Source organism: Elephas maximus, chromosome 2, assembly GCF_024166365.1.
Source record: "Elephas maximus indicus isolate mEleMax1 chromosome 2, mEleMax1 primary haplotype, whole genome shotgun sequence".
NCBI lineage: Eukaryota > Metazoa > Chordata > Mammalia > Proboscidea > Elephantidae > Elephas > Elephas maximus.
The window spans coordinates 122,589,908-122,607,894 of record NC_064820.1 but is presented as its reverse complement, the minus strand read 5'-3'; the positions used below and the strand labels follow the sequence as shown (position 1 = coordinate 122,607,894).

The 17,987-nt window shown below is 36.6% G+C and overlaps 1 protein-coding gene across 2 annotated transcripts in view; it reads right to left on the bottom strand.

The window, feature by feature from the left end:
- DCP2 (decapping mRNA 2) overlaps nucleotides 1-17,987 on the bottom strand; it is a 61,679-nt gene that overhangs the window by 30,393 nt on the left and 13,299 nt on the right. For both annotated transcript variants that reach the window (XM_049872289.1, XM_049872299.1), the window contains 3 exons: nucleotides 16,847-16,998; nucleotides 9,269-9,396; nucleotides 8,741-8,839 (listed from right to left, as the gene is read on the bottom strand). In XM_049872289.1, coding sequence (XP_049728246.1) covers nucleotides 8,741-8,839; nucleotides 9,269-9,396; nucleotides 16,847-16,998 — 379 coding nt within the window. The remainder of the gene's footprint in view (nucleotides 1-8,740; nucleotides 8,840-9,268; nucleotides 9,397-16,846; nucleotides 16,999-17,987) is intronic.

Here is a 17,987-nt window from a genome sequence, read left to right as displayed (position 1 = left end):
CATGTCTACGGCACTACCATGGGCTTGCCTTGTATCGCTTCTGCTGGCTTCTCCAGTATTGTGTACTGTCCTGCCCTTCACCAAATTACCACTTATCTATTGTCTATTAAGTGTTTTCCCATCTCCACCTCTCCCCCCGATAACCATCAAATACTGTTTCTTTTTGTATGCAAATCTTTTCATGAGTTTTTACAGTAGTGGTCTCATACAATATTTGTCCTTTTGTGACTGACTTATTTCACTCAGCATAACGTCCTCCAGGTGCATCCATATTATGAGATGCTTCACAGAAATAAATGAAATAGAGAACAGTAAAACCATAGAAAAGAATCAACAAAACCGAAAGTTGGTTCACTGAAAGGATCAAAATTGACAAACCACTGGCCAAACTGACAAAAGAAAAACAGGAGAGAACGCAAGTAACTCAAATAAGGAATGAAATGGGGAACATTACAACAGTCTCAACTGAAATAAAAAGAATCCTAACAGAGAATTATGAAAAACTACATTCCAACAAATTTGAAAAGCTAGATGAAATGGACAAATTTCTAGAGACACACAACCTACCCAAACTAACACAAAATGATGCTGAAAATCTGAACAGACCCATAACAAGAAAAGAGACTGACAAGGTAATAAAAAAACACTCCCAGCAAAAAAAAGCCCTGGCCCAGCTGGCTTTACTGGAGAATTCTACCAAAATTTCAAAGAAGAGCTTACACCAGTACTACTCAAACTATTTCAAAACATAGATAAGGAAGCGATACTTCCGAATTCATTCTATGAAGCCAGCATAACGCTGATACCAAAACTAGGCAAAGATACCACAAAAAAAGAAAATTATAGACCAATATCTCTCATGAATATAGATGCAAAAATTCTCAAAATTCTAGCCAAAAGAAATCAGCATCATATCAAAAAAAAAATAATACACTACATTTGCCTTTTCTTATCTTTTTACATAAGCATAGTCATACAATATTTGTCATTTTGCGATTGGCTTATTTCACTCAGCATAATGCCTTCCAGCTCCATCCATACTGTAGCATGTATCGAGACTTCATTTTTCTACTGGCTAAGTAATACCCTATTGTATGTATGTACTGTATTTTGTTTACCCATTCACTTTCTGATGGGCAGTTGTTTCCACCTTTTGGCTACTGTGAATAGTGCTGCAGTGAACACTGATGTACACATTTCTTTTAGAGTCTCTGCTTTCAAGACTTTCGGGTATATACCTAGAAGTGGAATTGGTGGGTCATATGGTAGTCCTAATTTTTAGTTTTTTGAGGAAGCGCCACACTGTTTTCCACAGCAGCTGTACCATTTTGCACTCCCACTAGCAATGGATAAAGGGTCCAATTTCCCCATACCCTCACCAACACTTGCTATTTTTTTTATTATTATTATTAGTTTTATTTTTATCTTAGCCATCCCAGTGGGAGTGAAATGGTAGATTGTCGTGATTTTGAACTGTATCTCTCTGATGGTTAATGAGGCTGAGCATCTTTTCATGTATTTGGTGGCCATTTGAATGTCCTCTTTGCTGAAATGTCTATTCAAGTCCTTTGCCCATTTTATGATTGGGTTGTCTTTTTGTTAAGTTGTCAAAAGTTTTATACATATATATATACACACACACACATACATATATATATATATATTTTTGGGTTATTACATCCTTATCAGGTATATGGTTTTTGAAGATATTCTCCCAGTTGGTAGCTTGTCTTTTCACGTTTTTGGTTAAGTCTTTTAATGAACCAAAGTTTTTCATTTTTATGAGGTCTCATTTATTTACTTTGTCTGAGAAATGCCGAGCGTGTTCTTTCCTTTTGGTTTTCTAAATCCAGGGCCTTTGCACATGTCATTATAATACTTTACTTTATCTTCTCAAGCCACCCTTTGAAATCTTTTGTTCAGCTCTTTTACATCATCATTTCTTCCATTTGCTTTAGCTGCTCTACTTTCAAAAGCAAGTTTCAGAGTCTCTTCTGACATCCATTTTGGTCCTTTTTCTTTCCCGTCTTTTTAATGACCCTTTGCTTTCTTCATATATGATATCTTTGATGTCATCCCACAACTCGTCTGGTCTTTGGCCATTAGTGTTCAGTGTGTCAAATCTATTCTTGAGATGCTCTCTAAATTGAGGTGGGATATACCCAAGGTCATATTTTGGCTCTTGTTAACTTGTTCTAATTTTCTTCAGCTTCAGCTTGAACTTGCATCTGAGTAATTGATGGTCTGTTCTGCAGTTGGCCCCTGGCCTTGTTCTGACTGATGATACTAAGCTTCTCCATCACTTCTTTCCGGAGATGTGAACAATTTGATTCCTATGCATTCCATCCGGTGAGGTCCACGTGTACAGTTGTTATGTTACTGAAAAATGTATTTGTGATAAGTCATTGGTCTTGCAATATTATATCATGTGATTTCCAGCATCACTTCTATCACACCAAGGCCATATTTTCCAACTAGTGATGCTTCTTCGTGTCCAGCTTTTGCATTTCAATCACCAGTAATTATCAATGAGACTTGATTGCATGTTTGATCAATTTCAAACTGCAGAAGTTGGTAAAAATCTTCAATTTTTTCACCTTTGGCATTAGTGGTTGGTGAATAAATTTGAGTAACAGTCATATTAACTGGTCTGCCTTTAGGCATATGGGTATTATCCTATCACCGACAGCACTGTACTTCAGGATAGATCTTGTAATATTCTTTTTGAGGACGAATGCAACACCATTCCTCTTTGTCATTCCTGGTAAAGTAGACCATATGACTGTCCAATTCAAAATGGCCAATTCCAGTCCATTTCCGCTCATCAATACCTAAGATATTTATCTTTATGCATTCCATTTCCATTAAGATTAATGCACCTTATGTACTTATGCTCCAACAAAAAAATTTCAGAAATAGATTACATAAGGGTCTTACTTCTACTTTTACAGTTACTCTCTTTAGCTCTCTTCTTTGAATAATACTTTATAATCAGAAATAAAAGTCCTCATTAAGATGTATATAATCATAGAAACTACGCCAAAAGTAAATTGTGTAATCTAAGTTTCTGGTGGGCAGAATCTATTATCTTTGTGTTACAAATAGTACCTAACGGAATAAACGGTTAATAAAATAAATATTGAATAAAGACTGAAGAACTGTTTACTATTAATTAAGCAAAAACAGAAAACATACACATATACATGTATCAAGTGTAATAAGGCAAATGTGTTAAAATGTTAACTGGTCAATCTGGGTACAGAAGTCTTTGTATTATTCTTACTATTTTTCTCTATACTTCCAATTATTTCAATACTAATACAACTTTTTAAAGAGTCTTACATAACTAATATATATATATATATATATATTTTTAATGTATTCACTCAAACATACACCGAGCACTTAACAAGGAACAGGTACTATCCTAGGCAATAGATTCAGAAATGAATAAAGCAGTCACTAATCTTTAAGAAGCTCAGCCTAAAGAGGAAAAAGTAATTGTAATATGATATCCTACATTCTAAGCAGTAGGTGGGTGCTATGAGAGTAGAGTGAAGGTGCCTACCTCAGCCTGGGTTAGAAGTGTTTGTATGTTGAGGTGCAGCAGCACCTTATGAAGGATGTCACAGGCATTATCCTATTCTGCTGTTTACACTTCACCTAGTACTCGAACCATAAATAGTTTTCCATCTAAATAAGAAAAGTATTCCATTTAAATATCTGGAAATGGCTACAACCGAGGAATTATATGGAAGGAAGCAGTACAATGTAGGGCAAAATGAAACAGGCCAACAATACTAGCACAGGCAGATTCAAACACCCTACAACCAAACTTGGAACAAATGTAATTAAAAGCAACAGGAACATAACCTCATTCTTAGAAGATCTATCTAAAGATAGATCTGCCTCTAAAATTAGGTATTCACTCTCATTAAATACTTACCAGGGAGAAGTTTCAATAGCTCACTTACATGTTCGGACACCAAGGACAGAAATTATAATATCACATGTTGTGTGAACCAAATCCATTCCTTTAATACACTGTTAATTCTTCTGTCATACGGAACAGCATTAACTTCACAAACAATCGCAGATAAAAATTCCCACTCAAGATAAAAAAAATGTGCTACCCAAGTGTCTGAGGTCTTAAAATCTTGTGAGCTGCCATCTAAGATACTCCACTGGTCCCACCCTGTCTGGGGCAACGGAGAATGAGGAAAACCAAAGACACAAGGGAAAGATTAGTCCAAAGGACTAATGGGTCACAACTACCACAGCCTCTACCACAATGAGTCCAGCACAACTAGATGGTACCTGGCTACCATCACTGACTGCTCTGACAGGGATCATAATAGAAGGCCCCAGACAGAGGTGGAGAAAAATGCAGAACAAAACTCTAACTCACAAAAAAAGACCAGGCTTACTAGTCTAATGGAGACTGGAAAAACCCAAGACTGTGGCCCCAAACACCCTTTTAACTCAGTACTGAAGTCACTCCTGAGGTTCACCCTTCAACCAAAGTTTAGACAGGCCCATAAACAAAACAAGACTAAAGGAGCACACTAGCCTAGGAGCGAGGACACGAAGGCAGGAGGGGAGAGGAAAGCTGGTAACAGGGAACCCAAGGTCGACAAGGGGAGAGTGTTAACATGTCATGGGGTATTAATCACTTAATGAGAAATTAATTTGCTCTGTAAACCTTCATCTAAAACACAATTTAAAGAAAAGAGGAAGACCGTTAACAAGATAGATTGACAAAAAAACAAAAAAAAGTGCTACCCAAAGAGCACCAGCATAGACAAACAATAAAATCCTTTGACTATAATCTACATCCTAAAAGTCCGCAGGAAGAGGAAGACTGAATCAACTAATAGTGCCTTTGTCCAAATTTTATCAAGATTAATCGTAAGTGTATATCAGTCAGCTTCATTCCTATAATACATTGTTTTGCCAAATAATAAGCAATAATATGAAACCTCGAACCCAGGGATGAATTGCCAAGACAGTGCTCTACACTGCAAAATCCCTATCATACATGATTTACCAAATGACAATAAGGTTATACTAACACATGCTTAGAGTTCTCGTGGCTCAGTGGTTAAGCGCTCACCTGCTAACCAAAAGAAGAGCAGTTCAAATTTACTTCCTACTCCTTGGAAACCCCATGGGGCAGTTCCACTCTATCCTACAGGGTCACTATGAATCAGAATTGACTCAACGGCAACGGGTTTGGCTTCGCTTTAAACAATACCTAGAAAACATTTTTTACATCCCTGTCCAAAATCTACTTCACTGAATAATATTATCCATTAATAATTAAGTTTTAACAAAGGTGAAAAAGAAGGTCAAAAAGACTGGAAATTACTGCAGTTAAGATGGCCCTTATACCTTGTCCCTGAGAAGCCTGCTTGCTTGCACTGCTTCTTTTGGCTAAGCCCACATACAAAGGATGAGTCGAATTCTGCTAGTACTTAACAAAAACACCTCTGGATTGCCATGTTTAGTGAAACTATAACATTAATGTAACTCTGAGGATGCTATAATGAACAAAAACGTTAGCCACTTTAAATAAGAGAAAAACGCCCATGGGTAAGGTAAAACTACATAACTTAAAAGCAAAGGAAAAGAAAATGTTCAAGTCATCAGCCTAAGTCTAATTGGCAGCTAAAAAATTAAAACAATACCTCTCCTCATATGTCAATACAGTGAAAATTAAAAGGAACAGTAAGGTATTAACACAAAAGAATGGAATAAGTCTTTTTTTCCCCCCCAACTAAGCCTTAATACTAGTTGTTTTCCCCATTCTCAGGCAGTGCCGTTTCTATCGTACTGCAGTACCACCAAGTGGCAGAAAGATGTATTGCAATTCTAGGATCACTAGTTCAGTACTTCATCATCACTCAAAAATAGCAACATTTCATCTTAAACCCAAAGCTTTTCTCTTTTTTGACACAGAAATTTAAAATCAGAAAAAGAAGTCAAAAGACTTGCTTTTAAAGATTTTGATCCCAAAATCTATATAAATGAAAGCTGAGACTTTCCTGCAAAATTCCTTTATCATCTAAAAAGATGCTATTTAGAATAAAAAGTTTTTGCAATTCGGATTAATTCTTATTATGAAAGGAATAATCTAAGAATGCCTGTTTTACCTTCAGGGCAAAACAAAAACTCTAAAACGGGGAAAAAATCACAATGATCGAATGTTAGTTAAAAAATATACTTAAAAATCACAGATTTCTTCTGTTTCCATGTGTATGTGTGTGCACGCGTACACGGAGAAATACACGTATATTCACAAATATTTCTTGGGTGCCTCTATTTAGCGATTAAGAACATGAACTCCAGAGCCATACTACCAGGGTTTGCATCCCTAATTCTGCTAACCACGAGACCTCACACATGTCACTAAACTGACCTATCAGATGGAGTTAACAATCTCATAGAGTTGCTGTTAGAACTAAAAGTGGTGGGGATTCAGCAGTAGACAAAACATATTACAATCTCTGTTTTCAAGGTGCCTACAATGTAGTGTGAGGAGTCCCTAGGCTGTAACTTTTGAGGTTCAAGTCCACCCAGAGGTACCTCGAAAGAATGGCCTGGTGATCTACTTCCCAAAAATCAGCCACTGAAAACCCTATGGAACACAGTTCAACTCTGACACACAGGAGTCAGAATCAAACTCTACAGCAACTGGTGGCTTTATAATGTAGTGGCAAAGAGAGGCAATAGGCAATAAGTAAAACACGTCGCACGTTAGCTGATACAGTGCACTACGGAAAAAAAAGACATGCTGATTGAATTAGTAATTACCTGTATTCACATGTTGTTGTTCTTATATGCCACCAAGTCAGTTCCAGCTCTTAGTGACCCTACAGGACAGAGTAGAAATGCCCCCCTAGGGTTTCCAAAGAGCAACTGATCGATTCGAACTGCTGACCTTTTGATTAGCAGCCAAGTTCTTAACCATTGTACCACCAGGGGTCTATATTCACATATTAATATCAAAAGTAAATACCAATTGACATAGAATGAAATATAATGTTTAGAATGTAATTTATACTTTTTCTTTCTCAATTTTGTAACTGCTTAGATCATTTTTGGGGTGGCACAGTGCAAACAACTGACTTTATGGCTAGACCCAAATGCTAATCCTGACCTTCAACAAGTCACTTAATTCCCAGAGCCTGTTTTTTAAAACTATAAATTGAAAATCAATACTTCTATTTCTACAGGCTTATTAGGCAAATTAAATGAGATAATATAAAGTATGATGAGAAAAAGATATTATAGTTCCAAAATGTCTCTCCAAAAGACACTAATTAATTACGATGAACAAAAAAGTTGCTTTCCAGTAGAGAAACCCAGCAGGTATATCCCTCCTTAACCAAGTAATGAAAGTTATCAACAGTAATGAGACATAGTGACATCATATGTCTCCTCATGATGCACTTTGAATGGTACATTTCTGTCGTATTCTTCCAAAAATGCATAACTTAAATTTATGGATGAGGAAATTTAAGATAAGCCCAAATTGAGGGACAGTCTACAAAATAAGTGTCCAGTACTCTTCAAATCAGAAAAGAGAGGTCTCGAATCAATGGCCTCGGCTTCTACCTTAAGAAACCAGATGAAGAACAAATTAAACCCAAATAAGCAAAAGAAAAGAAATAAAAGATCAGTGTGGAAATCAATGAAATATGAAGAAGAAAAAAACAGAGAAAGATCTATGAAACTAGAAGTTTGTTCTTTTAGAAGGTAAATGAAATTGATAAAAATTTAGACTCTTTAGAGAGAAGACACAAATTACCAGTCTCAGGAAAGATGCCACAGATTAGACAGATACTAAGAGGAGGAGGGAATATCATGAACTTTATGCCAACAAATTTGATAACTTTATGATGAAATGGATATATTCTCTGAAGGACACAAACCAAAGTGTACTCAAGAAGAAACAGATAATCTATATGGTACTATATCTATTTAAACATCTTTAATTTTTTATTTAAAAACCTTCCCACAAAGAAAACTCCAGGCCCAGATGGATTCATTGGTAAATTGTACCAAACATTTAAGGAAAAAACAGTAACAATTCTACACAAACTCTTCCAGAAATTGATGAGAAGGAACACTTCCCAACTCATCCTATGAGGGCAACATTACCCTAATACCAAAACCAGAAACATTTTAGCTAACGGCATATCTAATGGTAAAAGACTATAAAAACTTTCCCCCTAAGATCTGGAACAAGGCAAGGATATTCACTCTCACCACTTCTATTCAACATGGTACTGGTGGATCTAGCCAGTACGGTAAGGCAAGAAAAAGAGATAAAACCACCCAGATGAAAAAGGAAGGTGTAAAACTGTCCTTATTCACAAACACGATCATCTATGTACAAAATCCACTGGAATCTACAAAAACACTACTAGAAATAAGTGACTTCAGCAAAGTTGCAAAATACAAAATCAATTCTAAACATAAAGATGGAAAAGATACCATCATAAAAAGACATACATATTAAAAAAAAAGAAAATGGATAGGGCAAGAAAAAATGAGGGAGATATGGAAAAGAGAACCAAGTTATAAAAACACATAAAAGGTAAGTTACTTCATCATGCAGTCAAGTTCTGGAAAAAGGGCTAGACTGTCCACACATATAAGTCCATACGGCTTAAAAAAAACCACACTCAGATCGTAACAACCAAATGTTACACGGTTTCAGAGTGCGGGAGCTTACCTCTCTAGCAGCACAATCATGAGGAGCTTCTTCTTTATTTACTTTTCCTTTCGGAAATCCCCAGCCCGATTTTGCTAGATATCCCTGAACCAGTAGTACCTACAAAAAAGCAGAGATAAAACTAAAACTTGCCCTCCTTTCCCAGGCTCCTTTCTAAATTAAAGGTGTTTTTTTCCTTACTTAAAGTAACTTATGACCAATAATTTTATACAGTAGTTGGTTTAAGTATCTTCTATGAGTCAATATATGTGCTACCATTAGTGTGAGGGAAGGTATTCTGCACATTTTAAAAATATTTCTTCCAAAATGAAATGACATTTCCTTGCACTAAGTCACACTGCAAACCAAGAATAAAATTCCAAGACCCAGAAAACAGACAAGCTAAACATGTTAAGAATTTGGCCTTTTAGCACTAAAACCTCAGTATATTTTCAAACCGCAGTTCAAAAAAAATGCATTTGTTACTAAGATAAAAATTAATAGCTGACTACCATTTCACAAAAAAATCCTTTATGTTATTTCACTCACATTTTCAAGTGTCTCATCAAGAATAATCGCACCATATGTTGGTACTCCCATTTTATACTCTTTCCATTCATCCAAAACTTTTTCCACATCTTCACCTTGAGGCAGCAAAAATGGACAATGACTGAAAAGTATAAGTAGTGTCAAGGAAGCTACTTTCTTCATTAACATAACGTGAGCACTTACAGAAAGAGATCCATCTAAATTAACTGTGTATTTTATATGAAATTATACAACTCATCACCAAGTTTTTTTCCACATTTGTTTTCTCTTGACCAAGATACCGTTAACTCATGCATTTAGCCTGGACACAAAGTTAAGAAAGTTTTGGGTACTCATTAGCCTTGGATCCCTAAGGATCCAAATGAACTCTGAACCATGTGAACACAAGTACTTCTCATTATGGAAACCAAATTCATCATATCATGGAGTAAAGAACCACCGAAACTGGTAGCAAGAAAAAGAAGTACAGTACACCTATACTGGTGACAGGAAGAAATCATCGAAAGAACAAAAGAAGTTGTGAAACTGGTTAACTCTGGGAAGGAGAACTGGGGATAAAGTTCTATACTGTTTGAATTTCTTTACCATGTACATGTACTGCTTTTACAATTAAAAAATATTTTTAATGAAGATTTAGTAAGGATTAAGGAGAAAGGTAAATCTAAATATTAAGGAAAATACAGCCAGTTTCAAAAGAAATTGGGCACGCCCTCAAAATGAGGCAGTATGCCTTTTTTTTTTTTTTAAGAAAGGAAACACATTCTAAATCCTGAAACTCTTTGTGTACTTCAAGCTTCTAATACTCCACGTTAGCAAACGCCTCATCACTGTAACACTATTATGGAAAGTGTGCGCAAAAATTGTAACGTATGATAGTGTTTCTCAAAGTATAATTTATGATGTTTCTTAAGTGTCCTCAAGTCCTCTATAAAAACTTCTATGTTTCGTGTTTTCATTTCAATGTTAACATAAAAACATGTAATATGGGCATATTTTCAATCATCTGGATGACCACCTGTATCAAGTACTGCCACTTGATTTCAGAAGCAGTAACAGCACTACTACTGTATTAATTGCTGTGGGCTATTAGAAACAAAAAGCAATCTAATATGCAATTGATGGGTTAGGGCCAAACAGGCTACAGAAAGAAAGGTTTCGTCACAGATGAAGCAGAGAAAGGTGGTAAGAAAAGCTGGTACTGTAAGCACATCAAACCCAAAACACCCTCAAAGGAGTCAACGTCATATTCACACTGTGATCAGGTCTAGTTTAAGCACAAACATTAAATTCATGCTATTCATCTGAATTGCATGAGTTCTACAATTTTCTATTTAAAAAACTTGTCTCGTATTTTATCATTTGTTTTTATAGTAATACTAAGAACTGAAAAGACCTGCAAATAGCCCCTTGAAAAAAAACCATCTATAACAACACTGCAGTTCAAACACAGGCATGACGTTAATCTGAATGTAATTATTCCATGCCTTCATATTGGGAGAAAGAAAGACACAAAGTGTGGATGCAACATTAACCATTCCCTGAAGCTGTTAAGGTTCTATGCAGGCTTGCAAAGATTCTGAAAGTATGTCCCAATAAAAGTCTGGCTTTAGATGTTTAATAAAAGCCCTTATGTGTTTTAAAGTCATTGCTAAGTACAAATTGTAAATAAATGAATAGTCTTCCATTAAAAAATTAACCACAGAGAAACTGATATAAAAAGACCCAGGAACAATGATAACTTCCAATTGTGCTTATCCAGTTTGTGTGTTTCGTCTCTCTTCCTTTTCCCTTCAATGTTCCTAATTTCAAGGGGCATCAGTTTCACAAAGAGGTAAAACCTCCATCTGCTATCTTATTTTTCTACCCATTAGACAACTTCTTTAGAAAGAAAAAGATTTAGTGAGAAAAATTAAATCATCTGACTTAAGTTCGGAAACTTTTACAGACTTCATTTAGCTAGTCCTTTTCTACCAAAAGACCACAACAAAATAACTGAGTTGCCTGAATCAACTGAAGTTTAAGATATACTTGTAATTAACACTGAAAAGAACCCATTAAGTACCTGCCCAATTCCACACAATTAGCAAGTGACAAAACGAATCTTAGATGATATTAATTTCCCCACAGACAACTCTTCTACCCTCCTTCATATTTAACAGTACTTAATAGTATTTAAAGGAGCCCTGGTGGCGCAACGAGTACTCAGCTGCTAAACAGTTGGTAGCTCGAATCCATCAGTGGCTCCACAGGAGAATCCACTGCTGTAACGATTACAGCCTAGGAATCCCTATAGGGTTGCTATGAGTCAGAAGGGGCTCCACAGCACACAGCAAAAAAAAAAAAAAAAAAACCAAACCTGTTGCCCTCCAGTCAATTCCATCTCATAGCGACCCTACAGGACAGAGTAAAACTACCCCATACAGTTTACAAGGAGCGCCTGGTGAATCTGAACTGCTGACCTTTTGGTTAGCAGCCGTAGCTCTTAACCACTAAGCCACCAGGGTCAGTACCTAAAATTCTTACATAATTTATTTAACCAGTCTAACACACGGGGTCTCCATGAGTAAGAATCAACTCAGTGGCAACTGGACTTTTTTGGGGGGGTTGGGGGGGATAGCAATTCAATTCAATCGCAGGAGTGGAAATTTTTTAAGCACAATTTTTATTTCATGGAATAATATATTCCACTAGAAAAAGCCTATAGCATGTACTGCATATTTGTTAACTACCCCTTCAAAATTTTGACTAAAATTCTTGACTACTATGACTTCCTTAACCCCCAAACCAAATTACTTTGACTCTTTAATCCGGACTACAGAGGCTTTAACAAGAAAACAGAAGGAAGGTTACTACCAGTTTACCAGTTGTCATAAGTCGATTCAGACTGATGGCGATCACATGTGTGGGGACTGGTTAATAAGAAAATTTAAGAATTTTAACCACATGTTCCTTGGATTACACATATTCTCTCTTTTCTCCAACAATTCAGTGGTTTTGATACTCTCTTTGATCTCAAACATTTTTGTAAAAACATGAAAAATATGCTCTAGGTATATACATCTGGACAGTAATCACCATCCCAAATCCTACCATTATCTGAAGTGATACCATTTCTCTATGACAAACTCATCTCAAACTCTAGTCTCAATTCCTTGTCCTTCACATGCACTCCCACTTGAGGGACCACCTACCTACCACAGCAACACTCTAGACCTTGCCATTACTAGAACTATCCTGGCAATTTGATCAAAATAAAATATTCTGATCACAACCTTCTACAGCTTTCTTCACTACATCATTACCCTACATCAACCTTTGACTCTTCCTTTTCCCCTATTAGCACCATCCTGCTATTATTTTCTTCCGTAAACTCCATGGCCCATCACTTTAATCTCTTAATAATATTCTCAACTCCTTTTCCTCATTGTCCTCTGAATACACACGCTAGCAAAACCCTGGGGCAAATTCAGAATACCCAAGTTGCTAAATGCTACTGAAGAAAAGTCGTCCCTAGGTGGTACAAATGGTTAAGTGTGGGACTACTAACCAAACGGTTGGCGGTTCAAACCTACCCAGAGGTGCCTGGGAAGTAAGACCTCGTGATCTGCTTCCAAAAGGTCTCAGCCTTGAAAACCCCATGAAGCAGTTCTACTCTGCACACGTGGGGTCATCCTGAGTTGGAATCAACTGGCCAACTAACTGAAGAAAAATCACAAGACTCTGGAACAGTTAGTAGATGACAGAGTTGGGATTCTGGAGAATCTGACTCCATAACACATGCTATTAACTTTTACAGTATGCAGCCTCTCTACTCCAACACCCCCAAGGTATCACAAACTCAACTTGTCCATAACCAAGCCCACCATTTCCCCCACAGAAATTCTTCTCCTGTATTCTTCTATGAATGGGATAGCACACCTATCCACTCAACTGCACAAACCAGAAACCTGAGTACCAGCCTGATTCTTCTACTTTTTCTCAGACATCCAAGTCATCACCAATTTTATCTCCCAAAAAGCTTTCAAATTTGACCTCTTCACTTTTTTTTTTTTTTTTTTCAATTCACTTTTGCAACAAGTTTACATTGGCCCTCTCATAAATTACTGAAACAAGGCAGGTTCTCCAGTCCTGCCTTCCTCCAGTTCACTGCCCACACTATTCCAAAGTAGTCTTTTAAAACACCATTTTTGAGAGAAAAAAACCAAATGTAGCAAAATGTTAACAATGGGCAAATCCATATGAAGGATATTAGGGCAGTTCACTGTAATATTCCTTCAACTTTTCTGTAAATTTAAGTTTTTTTTCCAAAATAAAAACTTTAATTAAAAAGATAACCTCCTGTATGCCTCTGTTAAGGAGCCCTGGTGGGACAGTGGTTAAGTGTCTGGCTGCTAATCAATAGGTCAGCAGTCTGAAGCGGTTTGAACCCACCAGCCACTCAGCAGAATTAAGATGTGGCAGTCTGCTTCCGTAAAGATCACGGCCTTGAAACCCTACTCTGTCCTATAGGGTCTCTGTGATTCAGAATCAACTTGATGGCAATGGGTTTGTGTTTTTATTCCCCTACTGTTCTTATGGATAGTGTCTGAAGAACTATGGCCTACAAGACCCCTACTAACTTTAGCCCCCAACTAACTCTCCAGCATCATCTCCTCTCCTTCACCACTTACTCTACAAGTGAATCATATTTAACTTCTTTGACTCCCTTACACAGTTCTTAGCAATCACTTCTTCCAAAGAAGTCTTCTATCTAGCCCCCAAATCTGGGTTTGGTATTCCTCTTCTGCTCTCTACGATCCCTGTACTACCCTATCATAATTTACCACACACCATAGTAACTTCCTTTCCGTCTCTTCTTAGAGATGAAATATTATCCAGAACTCCAAAGTATGCAAAGTTGCACTGACAAAACCCTAAGTCTCTACAAAACACAGCAATACCAAAAGAATTAGAGATCTGGCTGTTTTAATTGTTTCTTTAGATAGATAACTGTTTAAAAGCAAAGTCTTCTATGTATTCTCCATAGAGTCCATCATTGAGTCTTTAACAAAGAGGGTACTCAAGATACTTCCATTCGCTTTGATTCCTCGTTCATTTCTACATATTTCATCAGTCAAAAAGCTTTGGTGATTTCATTTCTTCCTTTGTAATCTGTCTCCCATCAGTCTTTTCTTTGTTGTCCCTCTACTAGGGTTCAGGACCTTATTGCTCCATATCTCAAGTACTGTATTAGTCCAGGCTACATTCAATTTATCCTGCCAATTATTATTTTCTTGAATACCATTTTCAGATGATATGAGTAATATTCTTTACCCTTACTCAAAAACTTCCTATGGTTAACAGTTATCTAGAACAGTGTTTCGTCCATTTTCTGCAGAGCCCTAGGAAGTCTTTATTTCAGCGGGCTCAAAGAAAGTGATTAGAAGCTGAGTGTGAGGGTATTTTAGGTCCTCACTGGGTTTGTTGGTACAATTCTATTTGAACATATGATCCATGGTTAAAAACAGAGATCTACAGAATAAAAAATCAAAGCACCTTGACTCAAGACTTAAAAACTCTCACAATTCCCACTTATGTATCTTCCCATTCACATCTCCTATTAAAAAAATTAGGGAGCTATAATAACCCTCTAAAAAAAAATAATAACCCTCTACTCAATACAAACTAATTTACTTCACAAGATATCCCTTATAATTGCCAACTTTCCAATTCTCCTCAATTACTTCTCTTTACATATACCCCATCTCTGTTTAGAAAATCCTATATTCTCTGAAAAATATAGCTTTGCCTAAAATCTTTCCATCTTTTTCCAAATTCTAAAAACATTTAATATCAGGATCATTAGCTGTTCATCATTTTTACCTTTTCAACACAGCTTCTTTTAAAATCTTAAATATTCACGCAAATCTTTTACAATGAATAAATTGATATGCTTCTGTCTTATGGAAAAAAAAAAAAGCCTTCTTGGAAGGCAATGACTTCTTTGTATTTGCCATAGAATCAAACATATTGCTTTAAGGTCATCTAAGACACAACTATGGGGTCTTTACTCAGCTGGTGCAAAACAGTAAGAGGGTAACCAAAAGCTGAGAGAAGAAACAAGTCTCCATGAGCCACAACCTCATCTACCCTAAGACCAGAAGAACTAGATGATGCCCAGCTACCACCACTGACTGTTCTGACCAGAGTCACAATAAGTGGTTCCAGATAGAATGGGGGGGAAATGTGGACCAGAACTCAAATTCTTATTTGAAACAGAAAAGCAAGACAAACTAGAACAGCAGAGAACAGAGGACTCTCTGAGACTATCGCCCTGCAATACTCTTTAAACCTAGAACTAAGCCTATTCCTTTATCACCCTTTAGCGAAATACACAGCGGCCAACAAAATAAAGGATATTACCCATAATATCAGTGTTCTACTTATAAGCCATCGGTATGAGAACTAAAGGTCAACAATTACTCTAAAGTAAAGATGGGAAGATAAGGGGGCAGGGAAACTAGAGTACCGGAAAAAGAACAAACAACACAAAGAGAATGTTGACACATTGTGATAAATATAACTAATGTCCAGAACGGTTTGTGCTGAAATTGTCAAATGGAAACCTAACTTACTGTATATAAACTTCCATCAAAAACTCAGTAAAATTAAAAAAAAAAAAAAATTCCTGCTTTGAACATGTTGTCATTGTTGTATGCCATCGAGTCGATTCCAACTCATAATGACCCTATAGAACAGAGTAGAACTGTCCCCATAGGGCTTCCTAGGCTGTAAATCTTTACGGGAGCAGATCGCCAGGTCTTTTTTCCTGTGGAACCTCTGGTGGGTTCAAACCACCAACCTTTAGGTTAGCAGTCGAGTGCTTAATCATTGTGCCACTAGGGCTCCTTGCTTTGAACACAGAGAATTTAATAATTAAGAAATTTCTCTCCTAGAAAGATAATGGCTTAAGATTATCTGGCTAAACTCTTCAGACATGGATTGGACTGGACAATGGGTTGGAGAGGGATGCTGGCGAGGAGTGAGCTTCTTGGATGAGGTGGACACTTGAGACTATGTTGGCATCTCCTGCCTGGAGGGGAGATGAGAGGATGGAGGGGGTTAGAAGCTGGCGAAATGGACACAAAAAGAGAGAGTGGAGGGAGAGAGTGGGCTGTCTCATTAGGGGGAGAGTAGTTGGGAGTGTGTAGCAGGGTGTATATGGGTTTTTGTGTGAGAGACTGACTTGATTTGTAAACTTTCACTTAAAGCACAATAAAAATCATTTAAAAAAAAAAAAGTTCTGGCTATATGCAACAAGAGAAAAGTGAAATACAGATCAGTCCTAGAAACAGACTAGCTTTAATTACTTGATAAAAAAAGAAAACTATATTTAATTCTAATCATCGGTATATATTTCAAGGGGTCTATATTAGAAAACTTGTAATTTGTGGTTACTATTTACATTCAACCATTTTTAGAAATCGAGTATGTCGTATTTATATGCTATAAATCTCAAAGACAAGCAAAAGGAAATTTGTGCTAAAATATTTTATTAACAAGAATGAAAGACAATCATTACACTAATAAAAAGGATATCAGCTTTAGCAAAGTCTCTTATCCCACACTGAGGTAATCCTGGTGTGTTCTGCATGTAGAAATCCAAGTAAAACCAATGGGCAAGTTCAATCTGAAAACACACTCGGATTGCATTGTCTCTTTCCTCGCTCGGAATATGCAAAATAAATCGGCTGTCAAAAAACAAAACACATATAAAAATTACATTTACAAACCACAGCAATTTGTTTTGGTCAATTAACTGCTTCATCCCTGACCCATCAACACAGAAGAGGGCCCATAAGCAATTCTGATCAAGGAAGCAATATTTGGGGAAAATTATTATAGTCTTAAAAAAAAGAATATATGACATGTATCTCATTCCTAAAAGACTTTAAGAGTCCATTTACCCTCTGCTCACAAGTACAGAGATCAACTAATAACAAACTAAAGGTGAACAAGAAAACAATCTTTACCAGGAGTTCCTCCAGTGTCTGGTAACATTTCCAAGGGCATATATCACATAAACATAGGGTCACTAAGAGTCTTGAACTGACTCAGCAGCAATAGCCTTGGTTTTTTGGTTTTTATATGTACACATGCGGTGATTAAGATAAACCAAAACCAAACCCACTGCCATGCTTTTTTGTTAAACAGACAAATCAGAATTTATTTGTCTAAGTGAATGTCATTCACTGCAGTCACCTCAGGCAGCTACCAATCACATTTTCCACTACTGAGCATTTTTTCTAGCCATCTTTGGAAACAGTTCAAACTAGACAAAAAAAAAGTCCAGTGGTTTTTAAAAATCACATTTTTTAAGATAAAAATGTTTGACCATTTAATTTAGCTTTGATCCTAAATGATTTTTGGTTGTCTCCAAGTTTCAAATTAAACCTCAAAAAATACTTTTAAATTAAAAAACCAAACCAAACCCACTGCCATCGAGTCAATTCCAACTCAAAGGGACCCTATAGAACATAGTAGAACTGCCCCATTGAGTTTCCAAGGTGCACCTGGTGGATTTGAACTGCCAACCTTTTGGTTAGCAGTCGTAGCACTTAACCACTACGCCACCAGGGCTTCCTTTAAATTAAAAAGTAATGTAATATTCCAGTAAGGGAATGATTGATAGGACAAATGTACGCATACTCATCTACATTTCAATATGGAAAAATTCTGG